This window comes from Vulpes lagopus, chromosome X (genome assembly GCF_018345385.1).
Source record: "Vulpes lagopus strain Blue_001 chromosome X, ASM1834538v1, whole genome shotgun sequence".
Taxonomy (NCBI): Eukaryota; Metazoa; Chordata; class Mammalia; order Carnivora; family Canidae; genus Vulpes; species Vulpes lagopus.
In genome coordinates this window covers 17,687,784-17,714,221 of record NC_054848.1, presented here as the reverse complement: position 1 = coordinate 17,714,221, position 26,438 = coordinate 17,687,784, and the positions used below count along the sequence as shown (strand labels likewise).

Sequence of the window (26,438 nt, the reverse complement as noted above, 5' to 3'; positions counted from 1 at the left end):
AATCTCATTTTAAAAAGACTTCTTTCTGTGGCCTGCGACAACTTTCATATACAGATTGCTTGGGTTGAAAACTGAAGGTTGCTCTTAGAAACAGGAATTTAAAAACAACAAAGATCGTAATGTATGTGAAGGGAATAATTTTGATAGAAAATAATACATTTTTTTAAAAAGACAACACACTGATATGATAAAACATAGAGTGCTGGTACACATTTATTCTTTTATTGCTAAACATCAAATGCCAGCAACTATGGTATCTTCAAGTTAAATACTAAGAATGAATTACAGCACAGTCGAAAGATCTGTAGGAAAAAAATACCTGTGCACCATTAATTAGTATGTGGACATTCAATAAATACCATAGTACAAACTGATGACCAAGAGCCATGTATCCATGAAGTGCTTGTTTAAAATTTGCTGTTAGCATAGATGACAATGACCCTATAAGAGCAATTATCAAAAGGTCAAGTTTAACTGCATGTCTTTTCAAACGGAGATGAAAAGAATATATATGTTCTTTACACATTATAGGTGATTTAAAAAACCTTTGAAAATGTAAACAATGTAGAGTAGGAACACTAAAAATGAAGTTGTACTGTTGAACAACATGTCAACACAGAAAGAACATCTTCAAATTCTCAAAGTAATTCCTTTTTTCTAATTGCTTTACAGAAACCCAAATGGATTATTTTCATAAAGATGATAATATACCAGGGACACAAAGACCTTTCAAGTTATTTTTTGTTAACATATATTTATAGTAAATATTCAATAATACTATTGATAGCTTAAATAGAAACATGCTTTTCTAATCCATAAATAACAGTATTCATCATCCATTCAACCATATTTATTAAGTATTTATGATGTCTCATGCACTGTGCCATGGATGCAAAGATGAGTATGGCTTGGCCCTTGCTCTAGAAGTGCCCACAATAAAGCTGAAGAGACAACAGATAACATTTCCTTTCTTATACAATGAGGCCATCTCTATACAAATGTGAATGACCTGCTCAATATCCTAATAAGAGTGGTTCCTAAATCCTGACCCTATGGAGCAACAGACCAAGATGTTCATATGCTACAAGAAAATGAGGTGTCTGGTGGTTGTTGTTGTTCCCCCCCCAGAAAAAATAAGGAAGTTATTGGTTAGAATTTTCTCTCTTAAATTTTTTTCTCTGTTAAAAAATTGACCTGCATATATACAACATGTTCACTAGTAAACTGCTTGGTTCATGTAATCAAATTAATTATGCAAGTATTTCATGGCATTCCCTAAGCTCTACTACCTAAGCTGATCTGGGCTCTCTGCTAATAGAATTTGATCTTGAATGACTATCTACCTAAGAATACGACAGCCACCTTTTTTCTGGGATAAATAAATAACTTGTACAGTTTTAGTAGTGGTAATGATGACCTCAACTCATTAATAAAATATCAACATTATATTCAAGAAATAATTTCTATTTAAGAAGGCAGGCAAACTTGCAATACAGTCTATAAAGAATTTGTTTAAAATGATTAAAAACTTTTAGTGCCTGAAAAGCAGCTCAACAATCAGAAAAAGGTGAACTCCATGGAATGACTCACTTAGTGAAAAAGTTGGGTACATGGCTGTTAATGTTGAGTTTATGAGGGAAGCACATATTCTTCATCAAAAATAGCATGCTTAGACGCTTGGAAGACCAATAATTTCACAGTGGCCTGTTGACTTCCTGGATCTTCCAGGGCTGTATCTCCAGTCCAAAAGGCCTGGAATTAGTTAGGGCTCTTTTGGGCTTAAGAGTCAGTTCCCAGGCTCTGGCAAATTCACATCTGTACTCACATGCAGCCATTCTCACTGTACTACCAAGTCTTCTGTGGACCCATCGAGGTAGCTTAGGAGAAAGATGGAAAGCAAGGACTGACTGTTTAATTACCCAACACAGAGAAACATGGAAGCTGCTGGTGAGGACAGACTATGGTTAAGAGCCTAAGCTCCTTGAAGATAGGAACCCAGGACTTAGGCCCCAGATAACCCCAGCAGCACAAGAGAAAATGTCTACCCTGGAAAAGTTTTGAGCTTCAAAGCTTTGTATAGAATGAGACCCAGGACTGCAGCAGATCTGTCTCATGATCTGTTAGAAGACCAGGCTCAGTTCCGACATTCAACTTTAACTTTGTCAGCTCACGTGCTGCAAGTGGAAGATACTTTTTGCAGCTCACTCTGAATGTCAAGGCTGGCTAGTGCTGCCATATGAGACTACAGAGACACCTTATCAAAGAGGCAATTCTTGTGGGGCAAAGCATGGGTCACTGTATGCCCTACTTCCTACTTGGGTCACTTATTTGGTATCATTTGACAAAGATTTTCCCTTTCATGTCAGCAGATTCTTTCATAGAATTTTATTAATTGTAATTAGACCTCAGTTGTCAGAGTACAAAATAATATACCAATAAATCTTAAGATACTTTTCAAAGTAAGACAAAGGATAAGAGATATAGGCCAAGAAAATGCTCACCCTTCCTCTTGGCCAGAATCTGGTCTTCTTCAAATCTGGATTAATGATGCTTTTTAAAAAAGTTTTCCTTGATTAATTCTACTCAATTTTGTCCTCCTTTACACTACCGCAATATGATAGGAGTCACACAAAATGCTTTTATGTGAATTTTCACTTGTTTAGAAATTGTTCTGCAAGCATCCGAAGTTTATTAAGTTCAGTCTTTAAAAGTAGAATGTAGTCAGGACCATGCCTTTCATTTCTTCTTTTTATCCCTCATCCCAGAGTTCGGATATTCTGATACAGGAGGAGCTTAAAGTTGTTGGTTAAAACATAATTGTAAGGAAACGCTTTCTATTTCATATAAAGTATCATTCTGCCAGATGAGTGCAAATATTACCGTGCCGTAACCATCCAGAGTCCCAGGGTCACATTGGCAGCCAAGAGTACACTGCCTCCAAGCAAGATGAAAAATCCTATCAGATCTTTGATATCACTGTCTCCAATCACTGAGGTAAGGGTAGCATCTAGGAAAGAGTTTAAAATCCACTGACCATCCAAAGCAAAACAGGGCACTGCATTGACAATAGCCAGAGCTCCTGAGAGGGAGATCAGGTACCTGGTTAAAATGAGTTAAGGAGCTGATTGTAAGATCTGAGTGGAAACCACATTATCTAGTAGTCAAAAGAAGATATTTTACTAGAACTGCATTTGAGATTACAGTTGACTTCCCTCTTTTCTTTAAACTTCTGCCCACTAGCATAGGATATTCCTTCTTAGATTTCTAGCGTTTATTTATTTATTTTTTATTTTTTTAATTTTATTTAAAAAAATTTTTTATTTTTAATTTTTATTTATTTATGATAGTCACAGAGAGAGAGAGAGAGAGGCAGAGACATAGGCAGAGGGAGAAGCAGGCTCCATGCACCGGGAGCCTGATGTGGGATTCGATCCCGGGTCTCCAGGATCGCGCCCTGGGCCAAAGGCAAGCACCAAACCACTGCGCCACCCAGGGATCCCTATTTATTTACTTTTTAAAAGATGTATTTGAGAGAGACAGAGAGAGAGAAAGAGAGAGAGCAAGTGTGTGGGTGAACATGGGTAGGGGCAGAGGGCGAGAGATAATCCTGAAGCAGACTCCCTGCTGAGCAAGAAGCCCCATGGGGGGCTTGACCCCAGGGCCCTGAGACCATTACCTTAGCCGAAACCAAGAGCTGGCTGCTCAAAAGACTGAGCCACCCAGGCACTCCAGATCTCTACTATTTCAAACAAATTGTTTATATTATCTCAAAGCTCAAAAACTTTGACTAGAAAAATAAAGGCCAATCATTTGTAAACTAAAGCAATCTATAACAAACTCAGAGGAAGCCCGAGTCTTTGTAATCCTTTAATGACACAATGAGGGAAAGGAATGTGGAAGCAATTAGAAATAAGGGAAAATTACTTTTTGATCCTTACAAAGTATTAACTTAGGAAACAAAGATCTTGGCCCCTTCAACACTATTTTACTATTATCTATAAGGCTATAGCATAAATATAACTATAGCATAACTATTTTATCATCTATAAGCTTATGTATATCACAAATCTGAGACAAAGTTGCAATCTACATGGTACCATCTTTTTTTAAGATTTTATTTATTTATTCATGAGAGACACACACAGAGAAAGAGAGAGAGAGAGAGAGAGAGGCAGAGACACAGGCAGAGGGAGAAGCAGGCTCCACGCAGGAAGCTCAACATGGGACTCGATCCCAGGTCTCCAGGATCACATCCTGGGCTGAAGGCAACGCTAAACTGCTGAGCCACCCAGGCTGCTCTACATGGTACAATCTTGATTGTACATATTTTTCAGTAACTGCTCATTTGTTTTCTCTTTCAATTTTTGCAAATTATTGAGGAAGGAAATGAAAATGATTAAAAGTATCAAAAATATGTATTGTGCACCTGAAACCAATGTAACACTGTAAAATTAACTATACTGCAATGAAAAAAAGAACCAAACTTAGTAATTTAAAATCTAGAAAGTAAAAAAGAAAAAAAAAAGTGACAAAAATAAAGAACCCTTGCAAACTGTTCAGTTTGTTCAAATTCTTCATAATGGTGAATTTTAGGGCAGCCTGGGTGGCTCAGCGGTTTAGCGCTACCTTCACCCAGGGGCATGATCCTGGAGTCCTAGGATCGAGTCCCGCATCGGGCTCCCTGCGTGGAGCCTGCTTCTCCCTCTCCCTGTGTCTCTCATGAATAAATAAATAAAATCTTTTTAAAAAATGATGAATTCTAAAAAATCAAGTTTTATATTCAAACTTAATATGCTAAGGAACCCAAGATTTTGTCCTCTGAATTGCTATTTTAATAGCGGAAACTATTTACTCATTCCTCCATGGAGTCAGAGCGGAAAGGCTCAGAAGGCAGAATTCAGCACCTCGGTAGTAACTGAAGCTTTCATTCTTTATAAACTTACTAAAAGGTCTCAGATCCGCAAATTCAACTCCCAATTTAGGGTCTGGGTTTCCTCCCTTCCATATCTTAACTTTTCTTCTTCCCTGATAGATCTCTCGCCTCGTAACTTCATTCCTAAAATCTGATCTTTTTCATCGTTAAAGTCTCCTTTGGGGCAGCCTGGGTGACTCAGCGGTTTAGCCCCACTTTCAGCCCAGGGCGTGATCCTGGAGACCCGGGATCCAGTCCCACATCGGGCTCCCGGCATGGAGCCTGCTTCTCCCTCTGCCTGTGTCTCTGCCTCTCTCTCTATGTCTATCATAAATAAATAAAATCTTTAAAAAAATAAATAAAAATAAAATCTTAAAAAAATAAAGTCTCCTTTGTATTTGTTAGCAATCAATCAATACTTCTAAGGTCTGTGCAGGTCCTATTCAAGGTAAGCCTGATCATCTTCCAGATAACACCTTTTAAAAACATTCTTCATACCAGAAAGGATACTTGACAAATGTCTCCACAACGACAGGCAGATCTATGCTTAGAAAGTTGAAACGTGGGATAAAGCTGGTGATGCTCACTAAAAACAAAACAAAACAACAAGAAAAAAAACAAAAAAAAAACAAGGAATAATGAATACTGTTTATACAGCTAAGCAACAGTTTATAAATTTTTCCATACAGTCAAAAATTGGGCTAGCCTATTAAATTGGTTGAGAAAGCCCTTCCCAAACATATGTAGGCAGCCTATATGCTCCACATATAAAAACCATCAATTATTCTAGAATACCTAATAAATACAGTGGACTACAGAAATTCAGGTCCCAGTGTGTACTTATATTTGGAGGTGAGAATAAGTTAAAACTGACTATATGCCAAGTATGACTACCAAATACAGGGACTAACTTAAAAACTATGCCAGAATTTATCAAGAGTCCTTATCCCTCAAAGAGGTATAACCCTAAAGTCACATTTACTCTATTAATAAATAAGAATGACCCAGGTTGTCTCTCAGGATATGACTATGAATCAATGAGAGCCTTTTAAAGAGTAACATAAAACCTACAAGTTGATCAACTGATGAATGAATAAAGAGAATGTGATATGTGCATACAATAGAATATTTGGCCATAAAAAGGAAGGACATACTGACACATGCTACACAACATGGATGAACCTTAAGGGCATTATGCTAAGTGAAAGAAGTCCGTCACAAAATATTTTACTTACATGAAATGTGCAGAACAGGAAAACTTATAGAAAGAGAAAGTAGATTAGTTGCCAAGGGTTGGGGAGAAATGAGAAGTGATTCCTAATGGATATGGGATTTCTTTTTGGGGTGATGGAAAATATTCTAGAACTAGATTGTGGTGATGGTTGTACAACTCCAAATATATTAAAAAGTCTTCAACTGTACACTTTAAAAAGGTCTAATATATGGTATGTAAATTATATTTCCATACAACTGTTATAAAAAAAAAAGGAACTTAGACATGGGATGCAGTTCCATCTTGCTTCATAAATTCAGATTATATTCCCAATGGTAAATTTCATATAACACTTAAGAACAAGTTAATAAGACTTTGAGAAGTGGCCATATTTACAATAAATAAAATTAACACATGGATTTGTACTGAGTTTCTACCATGGAGAATATATGCCATCTTAATGATTTTCTGAGGGTTGACCACAATAAATACTCACCTGTGTAGTGAAGGTGCAGTGGATGGCCTACATACAACATATCAATTTGAGGTGGATGTTTCACTTTTATTAAGCGAGTGTGAGTTTCCAAAGAAGGTATTATACAGAAACTTGAACTTGAACTTTTTTTACAATCTTTATTGGTTCTACAAACTTGTGTGGCTTCAACTGCTTTCCGGGCAGGTAGGCATGTGTGCTATGAATAAAATATTAAGTAGTCAATACTAAAAATAACTCACTAGCAAGAAAACCAGAAAGTTGTAGCTTTTTAATATCTTTTATGTCACAGAGTATATAAGGAACAAAGTTCACATAGAAGAAATGCCATTTATGCTCACCTACTATGAATTAGATTCAAGTATTCCACTTTGGCCAAATAAGATATTATACCTATAAACTGTTAGAGTCTCAGATGAAATGTGACAAGTGAAATGTAGAAATTTTAATAAAATGACACAAAGCAAAATGGAAAAGTTTTCATAGATTCCATTTTAGTTCTATATAATTATTTTGTAAAATTTATATCAGACAAGCAAGACTTCTTCAGGGACAACTCACCAAACGCTTATTAAAGTTATTTCTGTAGGAAAAGCACACATCTGTGAGGCTGTGATTGTTACAGCATTCAGTCGAACCATCTAGCCGTTTGTACGCTAAAGAGAAATAATTTATTAGAATCTGTTATATAAAAGCAATTTGTAATAAACATTTTGCTTTCAAGACAAAAAAGAGTAAGTAAAATGCATATGAATTTGGAAACAATTGTATGATTCAGAGTTCAGTTTGACAGGCTACTTGATGCTGTGATTTTATGCTACAAAAAAGGATATATTACAAAAAGAGAGGTGTCCAGTTTGGAATCAAGAAGCAGCACTTACCACCCTAGGTTACCTATCTTCATATAAACTTACCGACTGATAAAACTGAAGTTCTAGGGTCTCAGTAGGTTTTGCATTAACTCCAGCTGGTCAAGCACAAATATTTAATGAGCCACTCTTAGCTGCCATAATGCTACTGATCCAGTATTACTATTGAGTTCCTGTGCTGTAGTATTAGCAGAGTGGATAAGAGGATGCCAAGAGACTCTCATCCCTAAAGACATCCCTGTTCTATCAAATATCTATCTTACCTCCATGCTTACTTTGGGGCTTTCCTCATAAAATCGGGACAGTCCAATATGACCCCAGAGATGTGCAATATTTTCCTGCATACCAGTAATTCAGTTACCATTTTTGGAAGACCATGGAAACACGGCAACTGTTTACTCCCATTATACATTTATTTTTAAAAGTTCTTTGGTAGACTGCCTAACTTGTATCTGGGACAGGATCGAAAAACTAAGTCACTGATACAGGCGAGATAAAAAACTATTTCCATGTATTTATTTTGGAAGGTTTCCTGCATTCAGCAAATCAGATTTGTAAAGTATAAATTGATGTGTAGCAGGGACCAATTAAACTTAGAACCTTATATTTACACTACTATACTTAGATGCGCTGAGGAAGACAGCAAAGTTACTACAGAACTATCAAGAAAATAATTTTAAAAAGGTATATTTTCTAGTACCACAAAAAGCTTCTCTATTATAGGAGTGTCTTTAGGAGCAATGGTGTGAAAATGTTAGTTGATATGCAATGTGATTTTATAAGCATTTTGTATGTTTGCCATTGGTTGTTTTTAAACAGGTTTTTTTTTAATTTTATCTATTTAAGTGATCTCTGCATCCAATGTGGAGCTTGAACTCCAGACCCCGAGATCAAGAGTCAGATGCTCTACTGACTGAGCCAGCCAGGAAACTCAAAACAGCTTATTTTAAACTAGGTTATTTGAGGGGTGCCTGGTTGGCTTAGTTCATTAAGTGTCCAACTCTTGACCTTAGCTCAGGTTGTGATCTCAGGATTGAGTTTAAGCCCTGCATTAGGCTCCATGCCCAGCGTGGAGCCTACTTAAAAAAAAGGGAAAAACTCCCAAAACTAGGTTATTTGAGGAAGACATCTTGCATTGGTTAGACTGCCACTATTTCTCCTTGACCAACATAAAATGAAGAACAAAACAGAGGTGAAATAAACTAGCTAATAAATCAGTTTTTCCTGTGCATTGCTTGGCTGCGTAGGTAGTTTTGTCTTCTCAGTGTAACGTAATAGGTATTTAAATTTTGGATGATGAGTGGTCTTTGAAATATGAAAGCAAACTGTGACTATCTAATGGCACAGACAAACCTGTGCCTGTAATCATTCATCAGCCCTAATGGTAAAGTACAAGGTAAAAGGCTGTTTAGGACTTTTTTATTTTTTACCAATCCAGGCTTACAGTTTCAGTGCTCTCTCTGATCAGCTGCCAAGTCCTGCCAATTTTTACCTCATTATTTTCCTCCCTATATATATTCCCATTTGAGGGTATATTCTATCTCCTTCTCATCTGACCCATTTGAAGAACCCAAGTAAGTCTTGTTTGCTCACCATCTGGGTAGCATATGCAAGCCTTTCCTATATACTGAATGCTTCCAATGTAGATTAACCTTCCAATGTAGAACTATGAGAATGGAACTCCTCTAATCTAATTCAAAAGTTCCAAAGACTGCACTGCTCCCAAATGATGTCTAAATTCCACAGACTAAAAGAGAGAGACTTCAGCTTTTTTATTACCTTATCTCATAATATTATCTTGCTGAACCATATTACTAGTAGTTCCCTGACTGCTTTCTAGTCTATAGTACCAAGGTTCATTTCTATCTTGGCCTCCTGAAATTAAACTCACTGTTGAAGGCCCAACTCAAGGGTTGCTGCTATAAAACTTGCCCTCATCTTCTCAGGCAAGAGTGATTACCACCAACTCCCATAACTCCCACAAATTCTTGTCATTATCTACAATTAACTTTGTACTGTAATAATGGTCTGCTTCTTTTTTTTAGGTTTTTATTTAAATTCCAATTAGTTAACATACAGTGTAATATTAGTTCCATGTGAATAATATAGTAATTCCACACCTCCATATATCACCTGGTGCTCATCACAAGTGCCACCTTAATCCCTATCATATGGCCTGTAATCTTTGACTGAGCTCCTTGAGAAAAGTTTCTCAATCTTACATAGGTGCATAACTCAATATACACTGAATACACAAATTCTATGCCATTTGCCTTTGTATTAGTAATTATTTAGAAAATTTATATCTGATGCTTGATCATTAACTTTTCTTGGAGAAATGTATACAATACAGAATTGAAAGTCAAGAATTTGATATCACTTTTGATACAGCATATCTGGTAACACAAATGCTTAAAGGAGCCAACTAGACAGCAAATAAATGAAGTGGATAGAGTTTGTGGCAAAAATAGGAAGTGGTGGGACTGTGATAAATTAGAAAATATATATCCAGCTTTACAGGGTTAGCAGCCAGGCTACTATACTTGGGGCCCTGATTACATAGATCATCCATTTTATTCCAAAAAACCCCCTGAAATCTGAACTTTCATGTGAAACCTCTTGAATTTTAGATACTGGCATCTAATTAATATTTAAAAAAAATACCACACAAGCCAAACCAAACATATCTGCTGAGGTTGGATTTGGCCTCTGGGCTACCACCTATTTGCAACCTCTACGTTATGCCTTCTTCCTATGGTGATTACTCTAACCAAAACATAAATCCATGGCTGTGGCCATCCTGACAAGTTTAAAACCTCCCAACAAACAGAATTTTCCAATAAAGAGTTAAATATTTTGTTGCAATTTGAGAAGTAAATTTGTTATTTCTCTATCAGTTAAAAAACGTTGTAGGTTTAAAGATTTTTATTTTAGAATCTTTTCTATTGGGTCACATTTAAGGAAAAGTTCCTGTACCAATTTCTGTAACTCAATTCTTAAAACTCTAATATGGGGATGCCACAGACAATTTTCACATTAGTGTACATACTTTTATTAAACATGAGAATCCAATTCTACTTTAGAACAAGCACTCTTTAGAACTAGACGCCCTGGAGGCATTCATAGGTAGAATTTAACACTGGAAGATTAGGATTGTCCCTTAAATCTCCTCAGTCTGGGAGACAATTAGATAATTCAAGAACAGATGAGTTTCATAATTCTACGATAGGGACAACCTGCATATTCTAAATGTACCCTAAGATAGGCCCCAAGATAGTTGTACAAATAGTCTAGCCTCCAAAGGATAGTCTAGATCAGAGGTTGATTTTATTATATTAAAAATATATTTTTAAAGTAATCTCTACACCTAAAGTGGGGAACTTAACAACCCTGAGATAAAGAGTTGCATGCTCCAGGACGCTTGGGTGGCTCAGCCAGTTAAGCATCTGCCTTCGCCTTGGGTCATGGTCCCAGGGTCCTCGGATGGAGTCCCATGTTGGGCTCCCCACTCAGTGGGGAGTCTGCTTTTCCCTCTGCCCCTGCTTGTGCTCTCTCCCTTGCTCTCTGCCACATAAATAAAATCTTAGAAAAAAAAAAAAGAGTCACATGCTCTACCAACTGAGCCAGCCAGGTGCCCCACCAGAGATTAATTTTAGAATAAGGCTGGAAAGAAGAGAGTTTTTCAATCTATAACTCATAGTTCCCTCTAGTTTCTATATTACTAAAATGAACTGAACAATTTTCTTACTCTAGCTTATTAAATATATAAATGTAGTTAAAGCTCCAACACAGGGAAGCAAGCCAAGTTATTTATTCTTAGTTCTATGGTAGAATTTATATCAGCCTCACCTAGTAACCAGTAGTTAACAAATTACAAACACACACACACACACACACACACACACACACACACACCTCCTCTTCAATTTAGGATAGCAAAAAAAAACCTCTGAATCATAACTTGATGTTCACAACGGAAAAAGATACTTTTCTCCAAACACTAGAGATTTAGGCATGAAAACAATCTGGGTACTCAAGATATATGGAAAGGATTCCTGAAAATTTCCTTTTATTATCTTAAACTAGGTGGGGAAGGGTCTTTTCTCACTTGAACTAAAGGTATGTAGGACAGGACAATATTCCCACTGTCAGGCAGTTACAGGGATATACCTTTGCCTCCTTTGAACAGGAATATAGGCTGTTCAAGGGGGATGTCTGAGCTCAAAGCTTCATTTTAGGGAGCAGTTGCTTTTATTTTATTTTATTTTTTTATTTTTAATTTTTTTAGCAGTTGCTTTTAGTTTTCAATCTCATGCTCCTGAAAATGTAGTTCAAATGCTGGACTTGTTGAGTACACTCTTTCTTACTCAGGACAATGCTTTCAAGAAAGAAAGAAGAAATTTAGCTTTATGCATATATGAAATAAAGAGTTTCCCTCAAACTACAGAAAGAGGATGCAAGCTACTTGTTAGGAAAATAGTCCCAAATGAAGAGCCAGACTAGTTCTCTGTAACTTTCAGTTCCACTCAAATCACAAAGTGGCAATATGGACACCCAGCAACCTTAAAAGTAGAGACTTGAATATGAATGGGGGAAAAGTTTTTGTTTTCTGTTCTGACCCAGAATGAGATCAGAGATCTATTCTAGGAGCAAAAGGCTCCAAGTCCTCAACCAGAATTCTTTTTGGGGCTTCCTGAAAAGGCCATTCAATCTGCAAGGAGTGTGTGGGACAAGCCTAAGGAGCCTTGCTGTACCAAGGGCAGAGGTGGAATTTAACCAAACTTAGCTTTGTTGGTGACATTCACAGTTTAGCAGGTTAATGTTTAAAAATAAAAAAGGAAAGGTTTAACAGAAGAAAAAGGTCTAAACAATTTCATAAGGTAGATTAACCACATTTTTCTAATTTGACGGAAATCTGTTAATATTTTAAGAACATACAGTCTACTTAACTATACCTTAAAAATTTAATAATATACCCACAAGAGGTAAGCAGCTAGAAATGATTGGATAAGACAGCTTATTTACACTTCCAGTATCAGATCTTTCCAAGGTGGCTTTATTATTTTGCAGTGGTGTAAATTCCTAGAATTTTAATTATGTATACTAAATTCCACTCCAAAATGAACACAAATCACTTTTGGATTATTGGCCACTTTGTATTACCATAGTTAGCTATATCTTTCCCCTCCGTTTATAATGAAAGATAAAAAAATGTGCCAAGATACATGTAAAATGCTAATAATTCACAGCTTTCTTAAAAATGTCCACAGCCCCAGTTGTCAAGTCTGCCATTAAAATTAATCTGGTATTTATTTTAAGTTACATTTATAGTCTTTAAGATTCATATAAGGTAGCTAAATATATGCACTCTATTTTAAATAAAGGTACAGGTTTATCAGACACAGTCATCATGTAAAATCAACAGGTATCCCACCATTTGCTTCAACGTGGATGGAACTGGAGGGTATTATGCTGAGTGAAATAAGTCAATCAGAGAAGGACAGTGTATGTTCTCATTCATTTGGGGAATATAAAAAATAGTGAAAGGGAATATAAAGGAAGGGAAAAGAAATGTTGGGAAATATCAGGAAGGGAGACAGAACATAAAGACTCCTAACTCTGGGAAACGAACTAGGGGTGGTGGATGGGGAGGAGGGCGGGGGGTGGAGGGGAATGGGTGACGGGCACTGAAGCAGACACTTGACGGGATGAGCACTAGGTGTTTTTCTGTATGTTGGTAAATTGAACACCAATAAAAATTAATTTAAAAAAATCAACAGGTATCCTAATACAGTCACTCCTAAGGAGATGAAATAGATATTGAATAATTATTTTGGGACTCTTTTTTTTATTAGTGTGGAAAGAATAATATCTGCTTTACATTTTTACATAAATACCTCCAAAGATACAGTATATGACCCATAATGGTGAAATACTCAAAAAGATAGTAAGGAAAGAGTTTCATAGTTTTTCAGGAAAATTTTCATTTCCATTCTGTATGACAGGAAAAGGACAAAACCTTGAGTATTTGAAATGCAGATATCCTAAATAAAACAATTCTACTAGAAAGAACTTTGATTACTGTGTCAATTTGGCTTTTGTAATTCAACAGAGATTATACCAAATTTAGAGAAACTGGAGGAAAATGATACAGGACTTAAGAAGTATGAAATACCAGATTATTTTTCTCAGAAAAGAATGCATTATAGGTCATATACCAACCTTCTGTCATCTGAAATGTTTGGGAAGATGGTAAGTGGTTCTTGAGAACAGGAAAAATTTATAAATATTTCAACCTTAAAGAGTCAGGTTAGCCCACTGAACAATGTTAACATTACCACAGGATGTAACACTGTGTGCGTCCTGACATGATGCAATAGGAAGTAATGAGAACTAGGAAGTATTTTCACCCCCTCAAAAAATGTATCCTGAATTTAAGCAAGACTCTAAACCTAATGACCATTTATAGGAAATATGGGGGGAGAGCTGAACATGTTAACGACATCATAAGGATAACACAGAGCCAGATAAATCCAGAATATGGGCAATTTGACAAAACAAATGACTGTTTCTTAAATGATAACCACCCTCCACCCCAAACGGGAAATTGTTTCACGTTCAAAGATACTTAGAAGATATACCATTCAGCCTAAATCAAGTATGAAAAAAGCAATTAGGGGGACGCCTGGGTGGCTCAGCAGTTGGGCATCTGCCTTCAGCTCAGGTCATGATCCTGGGATCCAGGATCGAGTCCCACATCAGGCTCCCTGTGAGGAGCCTGCTTCTCCCTCTATGTCTCTGCCTCTCTCTCAGTGTGTGTCTCTCATGAATAAATAAATCTTAAAAAATAAAAGAAAAAAGAAAAAAGCAATTAGGGAAAAGTGAATACCAATTAGATATTAGGAATTGGTGTTAATTTTGTTAGGTGGGAATAACAGTACTATGGTCATTTTTTTTTAAAAGAGTTTATTCATTTATTCATGAGAGACACAGAGAAAGAATGAGAGAGGCAGAGACACAGGCAGAGGGAGAAGCAGGCTCCTTGCAGGGAGCCTGACGCAGGACTTGATCCGCGGTCTCCAGGATCTTGCCCTGGGCCGAAGGCAGGTGCTAAACCCGCTGAGCCACTCAGGGATCCCCATGGTCATGTTTAAAAAGTCATCATATAGGATGCCTGGGTGGCTCAGTTGGTTGAGTGTCTGCCTTCAGCTCAGGTCATGATCCTGGAGTCCCAGGATCAAGCCCCACATCAGGCTCCCTACTCAGTGGGAGTTTGCTTCTCCCTCTGCCCTTCCCCACCCTCATATGCACTCTCTCTCAAATGAATAAATCAAATCTTAAAAAATAAAAAGTCATCATAAAAGACACGTTAAAAGTCATGGATGAAACGATATGATGCCTGGGATGTGCTTTAAAATACTCCCCTCAAAAAAAAATTAAAATACTCCTCTCAAAAGTGGGCTGATTAGATTAAAAGCTGGAAAAATGTTGATAATTGCTGAAGCTGGAAGGAGGATGCATGAGGTTTCATTTATACTACTTTCTTTTGTTTTGTTCTAAAGTTTTATTTATTTAAGTAATCTCTAGACCAACATCAAGAGTTGCATGCTCCTTGGACTGAGCCAGCCAGGGACCCTCTTGACTTTTTATGTATGTTTGGAAACTTTTTACAATAATAAAAGTTCTTAAAAATGCATTATACATGGAAGATTAAATTTGAAAAAAATTTAAAAATCAGTTTTTACTACTCTGCCATTTTTGTACACAGTATTTTTGTGAAGTTATTCTTGATTATTTATCATATTTCCAAACCCCAAGTAAATGTGGACAAGCATCCAGGACATTTGTTGACTTAAAGATATAGTCTGTGAACAGAACTTGTGTTTTTCAATACTGACAATAACCTGGGTGCTGTGATTTTGTATAAAGAATTCAGAGGCTGATTTTTTCAGAGCTGAAATAAGTTTGGCAGCTTCTGAGTGTAGTAAACTTGCTTCACCTTGTCACTTGCTGCACAAAACAAAAGATCTGACTTCAGAGTGTATTTTCAGATGTCAAAATGACTTCCTCTGGATGCCTGACACATAAAATAACTCTACCCCAAATAGCTTTGGATATGACACCACCCATACAGCATGGGGGTATTTAATTACTGGAATTTAGTTAATTGGTTATGGTTGAGCTTGAATGCTGACTTAACACAAGTTCTTTTAAATGCAGAAAGAATTAGATACTAGAGTCCTGAAAGTCAAATATAATATTGTGAACGTAGTTAGAAATTCAACAATATATAAAAATTAGTACTCAACTTACCAAGAAGAATGTTTACTAGTTTGGGCCTATCATTACTTAACTGATTTGTTTTAAAGAAATTAGAACATAATAAAATCTATAGATGTGGTCTGAGGATTGGTGAATGGCAAGTACTGCTGCTTGAAGCATTATATTATACTGAAGAAATATACACACCTCTAACTGGGAAGCTTAACTGCTGTAAAGTTGATGCACTAATACAGTAACCAATTTGGGGCTCATAGGCGATGGTATCTAGACATTCATTCCAATCTTGTACATTAGTAACAGGACAATCCTGTAGATGGGTGACAAGGTCTCCCACAAAAAGGCCTCTGGGTCCAATGGCAGGTGAGTCCTTGGGAAGAGGGTACAACCAAATCAGATAACGTATGAAGACAAGCTATGATTAATCTGACCAAATAATAAAGACATTGAGTTAATTAGGTAGAATATTTTGACCAATGCAGAAAATAATCCAGCTCTGAATCCAAGATGTATAGTCCTAGAATGTTAACAAGATAAAACCTAACAGTTACTTTTCCTACTTCTTCAAGATTCTGAAGTTTTCATAATTGAAAAAAAAAACTCACTTGCCAACTATGAAGATTAATATAATAAAGTTTTTCCCACTGCTAATTAAAATTTTTTATGAAAGTAGTCATCAGAATGCTTTCATTATCTTGTATACCCTCAGTGGATAAAATTATAAGACAAGTCCTTATCTAAACAGAGTCCCAAATATGCAGACAATACCGTCAGCACAGTGAGTATGTGAGCCAGTTGCTCACAAAAGTAATTTTCTTCTTCCGAAAATCTGAAAAAACATGATGCCATTGTAGTAATTCTTGTCTAAGGGAGTGAAATAAAGAGTTGAAGACAGTAACTTAAACCCCTAAGAAATGTTCTGGCTGGCTAGCCTCGGTTTCAATCTTCTTACTTAGGAGTAAGGACATCTGACACAAAAGCACAGTTATAAAAATAAACAAAAATAAATAAATAAAAATAAACAGTAAAGGTAAATGATACATTTTATCAACAAAGTACAGGCAGAAAATCTTCATACTATCTTTGTAACTCAGAACAGAAGCAATTTTAAGTATTTTTAAAAATCCAGTATGTTTCAAAAAACTTTTTGTTCAACTTAAAAGGATTAGAGTAATTTCTTCAGAAGAAACCGATCATTCAAAAAAAAAAAATAAAGTAAATTAAAAAAATAAAAAAAAGAAACCGATCATTCTATATATGAAAAGTTGAATATAAGTTCCTAACATAAAATGCTAAGTGTTACATCACAAAATCTGGTAGACGAATGCCTCACGTAATCCTCATTATTTACCTCAGCAACTTCAGTGATGAGCACCCCGACTCCAGTGTAGTAAAATGGCAAGAGAATTACAGGGAGGAGAACAAGAGCTAAAATGCCAAGGAGTGCAAGGACAAAATTATGCCATATACCTGAAAAGAGAGGAAAAAAAAAGAAATAAGCTCAACTGGGGCAGGAATGATCTAGGTATCTGGACTTATAACACCTGGGCATTCAGATAAGTTAGTAAAGTAACCAGAAGAAGCTGTGAAGCATATAGATCTACTTATTAGTACAGAGGAAAGATGTTCAGTTAGAGGCCTCTTCCATTTCAGATACTGAAATGTAAAATGAGCATGTTAATACCACATTAAGACCATAAATCATATGCTAATATGATTTAACACTAATGGAATCTATATGTTACAACATATATATATGAAACATAGGATTAATATTTTCTACTTGCTTTATCCTCATTTCAGAAAATGTATACATTATTAATTGAAGCATATTTGCGATCTTTGAAAAAAATTTCAACGCTATTCAAATAAAAGTTAAGATGAAATAAAAAACATTCTTGCTGAGCTGTGTTATGGAAATCCAAATGGTCCTTGGAAAAAGAGAGTGTTTTAGGAATTAAACTATTATGGAGAGTGATATTGATGGACCAAACAGAGTATCTTGCACCATGTCACAGACTACAACCATCTCTATCAAATATACAGAGATTGTTTTTCTTCTTCCTCTTTTTTTTTTTTAAATACAGAGATGGTTGTGAACTCAGTGGTGTGCTGGAGGCTGGCCCTACAACCTTGCCACAGCTGTGTACATCTCTTTTTAATTCCTCCTTCAGGGACTCCCCTCAGAGAGGCAACCAAGGAATGGTCCCTATACCCCACACATTCCAAACATCTCCAAGAGGATAAACGCATCAGTGCTTGAGAACCAATGTTTTATAACAACAGAAACGTAACCTAAAGACATCTCCCAGACTCACAGGAAGCTGAGTATGGCCATATGACTGCTTTGGCTAGCAGGATATGAGTGGAGGTAATAGGGATATAATTGTCTTCATTGCTGGAATGTAGCTATGATGGAGATAAACCTGAGTCCATGACATAGAAGCTGCATGTTAGGAACAGCAGAGCTAACAAGACAGAGTTTGGGTCCCCCAAATAATACAATTATCAGTGCTGAACTACTTACATTTGGAATGTTTTATGAGAGTTTAAGCCATTGCTGTTTTTAGCTATTATGGTAGTCAGATATCTAAATAAGACGTGTTTCATGTACCTTATTCACACTGTTAAGACATTCTTCCTTTTTTTTTTTTTTTTGAGTGCTGTAACTTGTTTAATTCTGGAAATATCCAGAGCAAGTCTAGTCCAGGACACAATGGGTAAACAATCTATTCTATATAGAGAAATCTTCTTAATATACCAGTGGAAAAAAAATATACCAGTGGTATCAAACTCTTTATTGGAAACTATATTTTGCTTTTCCATGTATGTACTTTGGATTTTTCTCTCATTTGAATATTCATATCTATCCAATTTCTTATATCCACGACTTTATTTTCTTATATACATTACTTTACTAATTTATCAGAATGCCCAGTTCTTATAACGATTAGAGTAATCCACTTTAAAAAACATACTGACTTATTTATAGGGTTCCCTACTAATGATCACTTAGCCTGTTTTAACTTTTTCATACAATGCTGACAACTTTGCTCACATCATATATATCTAGTTAAGTCTGCATCTGTGAGGGTATGGAAGGTTACATACAAACTGAATTGTTGGGTCAAAAAAATGTGCATTACAATTGACCTCCAGGGGTGCCTGGGTGGCTCAGTCAGTTGAGTGCCTGCCTTTGGCTCAGGTCCATCCCTGGGACAGGGCCCCAGTCAGGCCCCCTGCTCATCGGGGAGCCTGCTTCTCCCTTTCTTCCCTGCTCACGCTCTCTTGCTCTCAAATAAAATCTTAAAAAAAATTAATCTCCAATGAGTCTGCATTAATTTGTTTTTATAATTGGCATAGGTTTCCTTACCCTGTAAATAACACTGGATACTATAACATTAGATTTTGCCATCTGCTAGGTTAAAGGTAAGATCTGTTGAGATTTAAGTACAAGCTTGTACATTTTTCATGTTTATTTTTTTAAAGATTTATTTATTCATGAGAGACAGAGAGAGAGAGAGAGAGAGGGAGAGAGAGAGGCAGAGACACAGGCAGAGGGAGAAGCAGGCTCCATGCAGGGAGCCCGACGCGGGACTCGATCCCAGGTCTCCAGGATCAGGCCCGGGCTGAAGGCGGGGCTAACCCGCTGAGCACCCGGGCTGCCCCATTTTTCATGTTTATTAAAAGACTATTTGTATTTGTTGTTTGAGAACTATTTCTATCCATTGCCTGTTTACATTTTTTTTTACTAATTTGTATATATTATTTTTGAATGTATATATTAACTTGGTCCTTTGTAAGAGGTATTACAATTTTTTTCCAGTTTGTTTTTTGGCTTGGTTTTACCTATGCAGATACCTTACATTTTGGTGTGGTCAAATTGTTCCTTTGCATTAAGCCTTTTCCAGTTCAAGATTATAGAAGGCACTCATCTGGTGTTTTCTTATATTGCTTCCATAGCTTGATATAGAAAACAAAATTAAAACAAAAACTTTCTTTTGCCTACTGGAATTTACTCTAGTAAAACTAATTTAGTGGTAGAGTATAACCCTCCCCAACCCAAATTGCTAGTCTCAGTACAATTTCACAAAATAATCCATCCCCAATGTTGATTAGATTTACCACTGTTGCCATGTGTTAAATTCAACTTTTCCCCCAGCTCCTCAGGATGGCAGTCCATGGGAGACTGCCATGAGGAGAACTGCACTCTCACCATTTCTCCCTTATTAGGATAATCCCACCACACAACCATAGCAAAGACTCTATTGTTTTCTCATTCAGAGTCAGAAGGGTAATAGAGCAGCACTGCTTTCTGGACTCTGCACAGCTTCTTGTCTCGTTAGGGACGCAGCTGGCACAATATTACCCCTCTAGATTCCATATTTGCCCTTGATGGCAAAGTGGCAATACAACATACACAGTTCCTTTATTTAAAAAAAATCCCTTGTCCGTTAATGATTTATTTATAAGTATACCAAAGGAATCTTTGTTATAACTTTTACTTTTTCTAAAGCAGGGGTTTTTGTTGTTGTTGTTGTTTGTTTTTAACAGTGGCACTACTGGCATTTTAGGCCACTTAATTCTCTGTTGTGGGGAACTATATTGTGCAAATAGGTTGTTCAGCAGCATCCCTAGCCTCTACCCACCAGAAGCCAGTAGCAACTTCCTCATTTTCTCTATTTTCTAGCTATGGTATTTATATAGGCAAGCTTTTTCCTTCTTCAGAAGAGGTATTTTATTTTTGCTTTTTCTATTACACAAGATATACATATCAAGTATTTTTGAAAAAAGTCAAGATACACAATATATTCTACAACTGAGCACCACTCTCTAACTGAATATTCAAAGAAATTATACTAAACAACAGCACCTGACAGTACTTTTGGGAAATAAAATGACTAAAACAGATTTAAATTGTCTTATACTATTAAATCACATCTAATATTCAATACTATGGAAATCAATGCAGTTAAAAGGTAGTTAGGAAAAAATGTGTTAACATCAAAGAATACAACCAAAATTAATACAGCTAACAAAATCTATATAACTTTATAAACAGAAAAATACTTTGTGCACACATATAGCTGTTCATTCTTTTAAAGAAAATCTATCAAAAAAAAAAAGAAAATCTATCACAAGCAAAATTACCAAACTTTAGAAAAAACATAGAATTACTAAAAATATTCCTAAAAGTATAATTATTAATTATGAACATTTGGAAAATATAGAACTTTAAAAATTTGTAAGCAATACATGAAACTTCGTATTTTAAAAAAATGTGAAAAGAAGTCCCATTTTTAGAACAGTTGTATAAAGAACTGTCTTTTGATGTGAGATTCATAAATTATCCTCCTGTTGGGACCAAACTTTATAAAAACACCATGTATTTCAAGTAGCATTACAGAACAAGATTTAATATCTTAATGTTATCTTATATAAATGAATACTTTTTTTTTACTTTTTACTTTCATTTTTACTACTCTTATCAAAACATGACTCTTAGATGTATAGGTATCATTAAAAAAATTATTTCCTAGAAGCAATACACAAGAGAGGTGTATTTATTTCCAATCGCATTCCTATTAGACACTTCCCAAGTTTGAGAAGGGTCTTCTTACTGGTTGTTTTTGTTCTTTGCATGTGTTAAGATATGAGACTTCAGGTTAGTTGACTGAGCGAACTTCTTATTGCAGGCATCAAAGGGGCAAATGTAGGGCCTGTCTCCGGTATGGATTCGCACATGTGTACGCAAATTGAAGTCGAGGGAAAAGCATTTTCCGCAGCCTTCAAATGTGCACTGAAAGGGCTTCTCTCCAGTATGCACCAGCTGATGTCGTTTTAGTTTCGAGCTCTCGACAAAAGCTTTGCCACATTCTGCACATACGTGGACTCTAGGACCGTGGGTGTGCAGATGTTTCCGCATGGCAGAATTATCTTTGAACATCTTCACACAGCCTTTATGAGGGCAAGCTATTGTTCTTAGAGCAGCTTCTTTGGGTTTTGGCTTCATTCTAGTAAATTCTGCCAGTTGTTTAGGATCTGAGAGATCAATACCAGGTATTCCTTCGGGAGGAAGCTTCTTTCCCGTCATGTACTCTGAATAATCAGGAGCAGAGTCCTCAATCTGCCCGGTCTCCTGGTCTCTTTTCTCGCTTGGGGACCACAGGGTAACGGAGAACTCTCCCTCCAGGGTTTTGATCTGCACCTGCTTCTGCTCCCATTTCTTGCAGTCCATCTCGGAGCTGCTACTTCCAGCCTGGTCCTCACTGGCGGTGTGATTTTTCTTACTGCTGGCCTTCCTGTGTTGGCCGCTGCGCTTTTTGCTGCGGCTGTAGGTTGATGACGATGCGGAAGCTGACAAGCCAGCCAGGGTCTGCTGGAAGCCGTCGTCTTCATCAACCGGGAAGACCATCTGGTCCTCGAAATTGTTGGTGGCCTGCAGGTTTTCTGACTCGTAGTAGCCCACCACTTCCTCCTGTGTCTGCACCATGATTAGGTCCTGGTCGTGGTCCCCTTGGTTCGGGTTGTTGGTAACAAGCGGCTGCAGTGCAATCAGAGGCGGATGGTGGTGGCCACCGTGGACCCAACTGCCGCTGATAATCTCGTACTCGGTGATGGTTTCCATCGCCATTGCCTCCACAGGGATGCTCTCCACAGGGATGGTCTCCACAGGGATGCTCTCCACAGGAATGCTCTCCACAGGGATGTTCTCCACAGGGATGCTCTCCACAGGGATGTTCTCCACAGGGATGCTCTCCACAGGGATGTTCTCCACAGGGATGGTCTCCACAGGAATAGCGTCCATGGGGACGGCCTCCAAGGGCATGGCCTCCAAGGGGACGGCGTCTAAGGGGATGCCGTCCAACGGGATGCCGTCCAACGGGATGCCGTCCAAGGTGACGCCGTCCAAGGAGATGCCGTCTAAGGGGATGCCATCCAAGGGGACGTCCGCCATGGGGACGCCGTCCAAGGGGACGCCCGCCATGGGGACAATCGCCCCTGGGGCAGTCTCCACATGGATCTGGTGCAGCTCCACAAGATCGGTAAGGATCTCCAAATTTTCTGTGGGGATGTAGAGAGCGTCGTTTGAGGCCATGGCTGAGAGCTCCACAGAGGCTTTGGCTCCTCGGCAGCTGGTGGGCGGCTGGCAGGCTGCAGAAAAGGCTGAGAAAGGCGAGCGCCCCGAGGAAACTGCGAGCACCAGAGACCGGTCTGCACCGTTCAGCAGCAAGACGCGGAAAAGGCCGAGGACGCAGCGTAGCCGGAGGACGCCGAGGACGCCGAGGACGCCGAGGACGCCGAGGACGCAGAGGGCACGGAAGATGCGGGTGCTTCTGGGAGCGCCTGGCGCATGCGCTTCTCAGTGCCTCACCAAGTACGTGCATACGTTCACATCCACGTACTCGTGGATGCTCCAGGCTTCGTGCACACGTCGCCCGCTCCTCCTCGCTCCGAACACCACGGTATTGTTTTTTGAATATTAATTCGGTGGTCACGTTCTTCACAGAATTTTTCTAGATTTCCATTGATGTTCTCGTTTCCCGTGTTCCACCAAGGGAACCAAAGTGGCACAAGGTATATAACTCTGGAAACACGGCTTACTCCTAGTATTTTTGCTTCCTTCTTCCCTCGTACTGTACAGACCCACATTTAGAGACCATTTAATAGTATCAGTGATAAATTGGTAATGGGATTGCTTGCCTCGTCCTTTAACAAGAATGCTTGTTAGTCTTATGCCACTAGGAAGTGTCCAGCTATTTTTACTTCTACTAAGGAGATATATATATATATATATTTTTTTTAGCCATTAATGGATGTTGAATTTTGTTAGATACCCAGTCGGGTAACTGCTGAGGTGAGGATTTCTTCCCCTAATGGTAAATGATGTTTACCATTTTCAAACAGATTTCTTATTGTTGGACCGTCTTTGCATTAATTAAATATATCATACGTAGAGCTTTTGGTACTTTATAAGATGTTGTATCAGTGTTAAATTAGCTTAATAATTTAAAAAAAAATTTCCTTCTCCATGCGATCTATAAAGTTTATGCTAAACTGGAATTAAAAAAAAAAAAACAAACAAACCTGGGCAGCCTGGGTGGCTCACTGGTTTAGCGCCGCCTTCAGCCCAGGGCGTGATCCTGGAGTCCTGGAATCGAGTTCCGCATCGGGCTCCCTGCATGGAGCCTGCTTCTCCCTCTGCCTGTGTCCCTGCCTCTCTCTCTCTCTCTCTCTCTCTGTCTCTCTTTCTCTCTCTCTGTATCTCTCATGAATAAATAAAATCCTAAAAAAAATAAATAAAAAAACCTTTTCCTTTCCTTCAAGATTGGGAAGAATTATACCTATGAAACTTTCAGGGGCATTTTTCCTCAACTTTCTTCATTTCTCCCATTGTAATTAGCCTATTGAGATTTTTAAAAAATCTTCTCTGGAGTTTAGGCCATTTATATTTTTAAATAATTATCTAAGTTTTTGAAAAATGTTTGCAGAGATGAACAAAACACTTTTATAATTGTTTTGATTTTCTCTGTATCAGTTGTTATTCCCCAATCTGACTGCAAATTGTCTGTAGTTGCTTTTTGCCATGTATAAAAAAAAGCCTCTTAAGACCTTTTTCCTACTTTTTTACCTACATCTTTATTATATCATTTGTTAACTATTTTATAGTTTTCTCACTTCAGTTGAATGCTTAACTGACTTATTTTCATTTATTTCATAACTGCAGTAAATTTTCCTTTTATTTATTTTTTTTAAAGATTTATTTATTTATGATAGAGAGAGAGAGAGAGAGAGAGAGAGAGAGAGAGGGGCAGAGACACAGGAGGAGGGAGAAGCAGGCTCCATGCCGGGAGCCCCACGTGGGACTCGATCCCAGGTCTCCAGGATCAGGCTCTGGGCTGAAAGTGGCACTAAACTGCTGAGCCACCTGGGCTGCCTCTCATTATCATTTTTAAATATACCACAATTAGGTTTTGATTTAAATTGGTCAATTTTTATGTTTCACGGTCATTGAAAAGACATTGTCATGATATAGAGTTTGACATATTTATTGAATTTTCCTTTACTACTTAAGAGTTTTGATCATCTGACTTTTCATACTTATCTGCCATGTATTGAGAAATGAGATCAGCTTCCTTTATTATATTTTTGTTTTTTCCTTGCATTTTTCCCATTTTTGTTTTGATGGTTTGTTACTTGATGTAGTGAGTTTACAATGATTACACTGTCATTGTGGATTACATTCCTTATGATTATTAAGTGACCCCTTATGTCTAAGTAATTTAATGTAGTCATATTTTCTGTTCACATTTACATGGTATGTCCTGTTCATTTTACTTTCAGTCTTTTAAAAATTGTTGTTTTTGAAGAAACTGGAATGTAAATTATTTTGCTTTATTACTTTAAAAAAAAAACACTTAAGTAATCTCTACACCCAACATGACCCTGAGCTCAAGAGGCACATGCTTCCTCAGACTGAGCCAGCCCAAAGCCCCTTGCTTTATTACTTTTAACTGAGAATCTTATAAACTGAATTTATCAACTAAAAGATGAGACATTTTCATTTGTGATGTGACTACTTTCCATAACAATATGCACATGAATAAAGAAATTTAAGTCTGTTACCTGCACAGAATATCCTTAGCTGCTGGACTGGTGATATAAGTTGCAAATGAGTGGTGAACAGATCAACAAATGCTCCAGGATAAATAATGAAGAGAAAAATCCCAAAGCCATTAAATCGAACTTGTTCCCTAAGAAATCACAAAAGAAAAAGGAATTAACAACTAGTATTGCATTTTTCAAATTAATAATGTATTTAATCTTAAAACTTCCTACTGTAATTTAAATTCTTGCTTAACAGGTGTCTCTGGACAGTCAAGAAAAATAAACTCATATATGGTAGTTATCTCTCCATAATTTTACAGTAGTGTACAGGTTTGGTTATCTGTGAAATTGCATAAAACAAGGGCATTCTGAAATAGGCTTAAAGCTTCAAAACTTTTAGAAACCAATACGCTGAGCAATAACTTGAAATTAGTCATATATAAAGAAATGGTTAATATTTCCATGAGAAGGTAAATGAAAGAATTTTATGGTTTACTTTGAATTATTTTCAGAGGACACAATGGAAAATATAATTCAAGTAAAGTATCTAAATATTTATACCTGTCTTAGCAATTATAAATAAAAGTGGAGTTTTATCTAAGTATATTCCTATTGAATTAGTGTTAAAATAAATACACTTAGATATGCATAATGCTCAATTGTTCTTAAGAAAACTATTTTTTTTATCAATTCATTCTCTAAAACTTGAATTACACCTAACAGCCTCATAAGACCAAACAACCATACTAAAAAAGCCATCCCCCCAATATATCGTACTATCATTTAGTAATGAGTATATAAGATTGACTGCAAAACTCACTTTCACTTGGCAGTTGGATTTTATAAAAGATTGCACTGTTTCATGAATATTCATTGAAGTAATAAACTGTTAATAACACTGATTTTATATGCAGAACCCTAAAAGCTGCAATGCCAAAAATATGGAAGCAAAAGTGAGAGATAAAAAGAAAAAGAGGCTGCCCACTTAAACCACTATATGTCACACTTGTGTAACAGTGTATGCTCTGTCAAGATGAGGGTTTACTGGTAGTCAACAGACTC

General features: G+C 37.1%; 2 protein-coding genes across 3 annotated transcripts in view; both read right to left on the bottom strand.

Moving 5' to 3' along the window:
• Positions 1 to 201: 201 nt before the first annotated feature.
• The window catches only part of MBTPS2 (membrane bound transcription factor peptidase, site 2), a 40,326-nt gene continuing 14,089 nt past the window's right edge, over positions 202 to 26,438 (bottom strand). For both annotated transcript variants that reach the window (XM_041741792.1, XM_041741793.1), the window contains 7 exons: positions 25,395 to 25,522; positions 17,119 to 17,237; positions 15,957 to 16,137; positions 7,180 to 7,274; positions 6,622 to 6,817; positions 5,423 to 5,498; positions 202 to 3,099 (listed from right to left, as the gene is read on the bottom strand). In XM_041741792.1, the coding sequence (XP_041597726.1) occupies positions 2,877 to 3,099; positions 5,423 to 5,498; positions 6,622 to 6,817; positions 7,180 to 7,274; positions 15,957 to 16,137; positions 17,119 to 17,237; positions 25,395 to 25,522 (1,018 nt within the window). In that variant the 3' untranslated portion in view covers positions 202 to 2,876. The remainder of the gene's footprint in view (positions 3,100 to 5,422; positions 5,499 to 6,621; positions 6,818 to 7,179; positions 7,275 to 15,956; positions 16,138 to 17,118; positions 17,238 to 25,394; positions 25,523 to 26,438) is intronic.
• On the bottom strand, positions 21,089 to 22,866 carry YY2 (YY2 transcription factor). Its single transcript, XM_041741794.1, has 3 exons — positions 22,786 to 22,866; positions 22,486 to 22,539; positions 21,089 to 22,377 (listed from the first exon to the last, which is right to left on the bottom strand). The coding sequence occupies exons 1-3, from the start codon at positions 22,864 to 22,866 to the stop codon at positions 21,385 to 21,387; spliced, it is 1,128 nt and encodes a 375-aa protein (XP_041597728.1). The 3' UTR covers positions 21,089 to 21,384.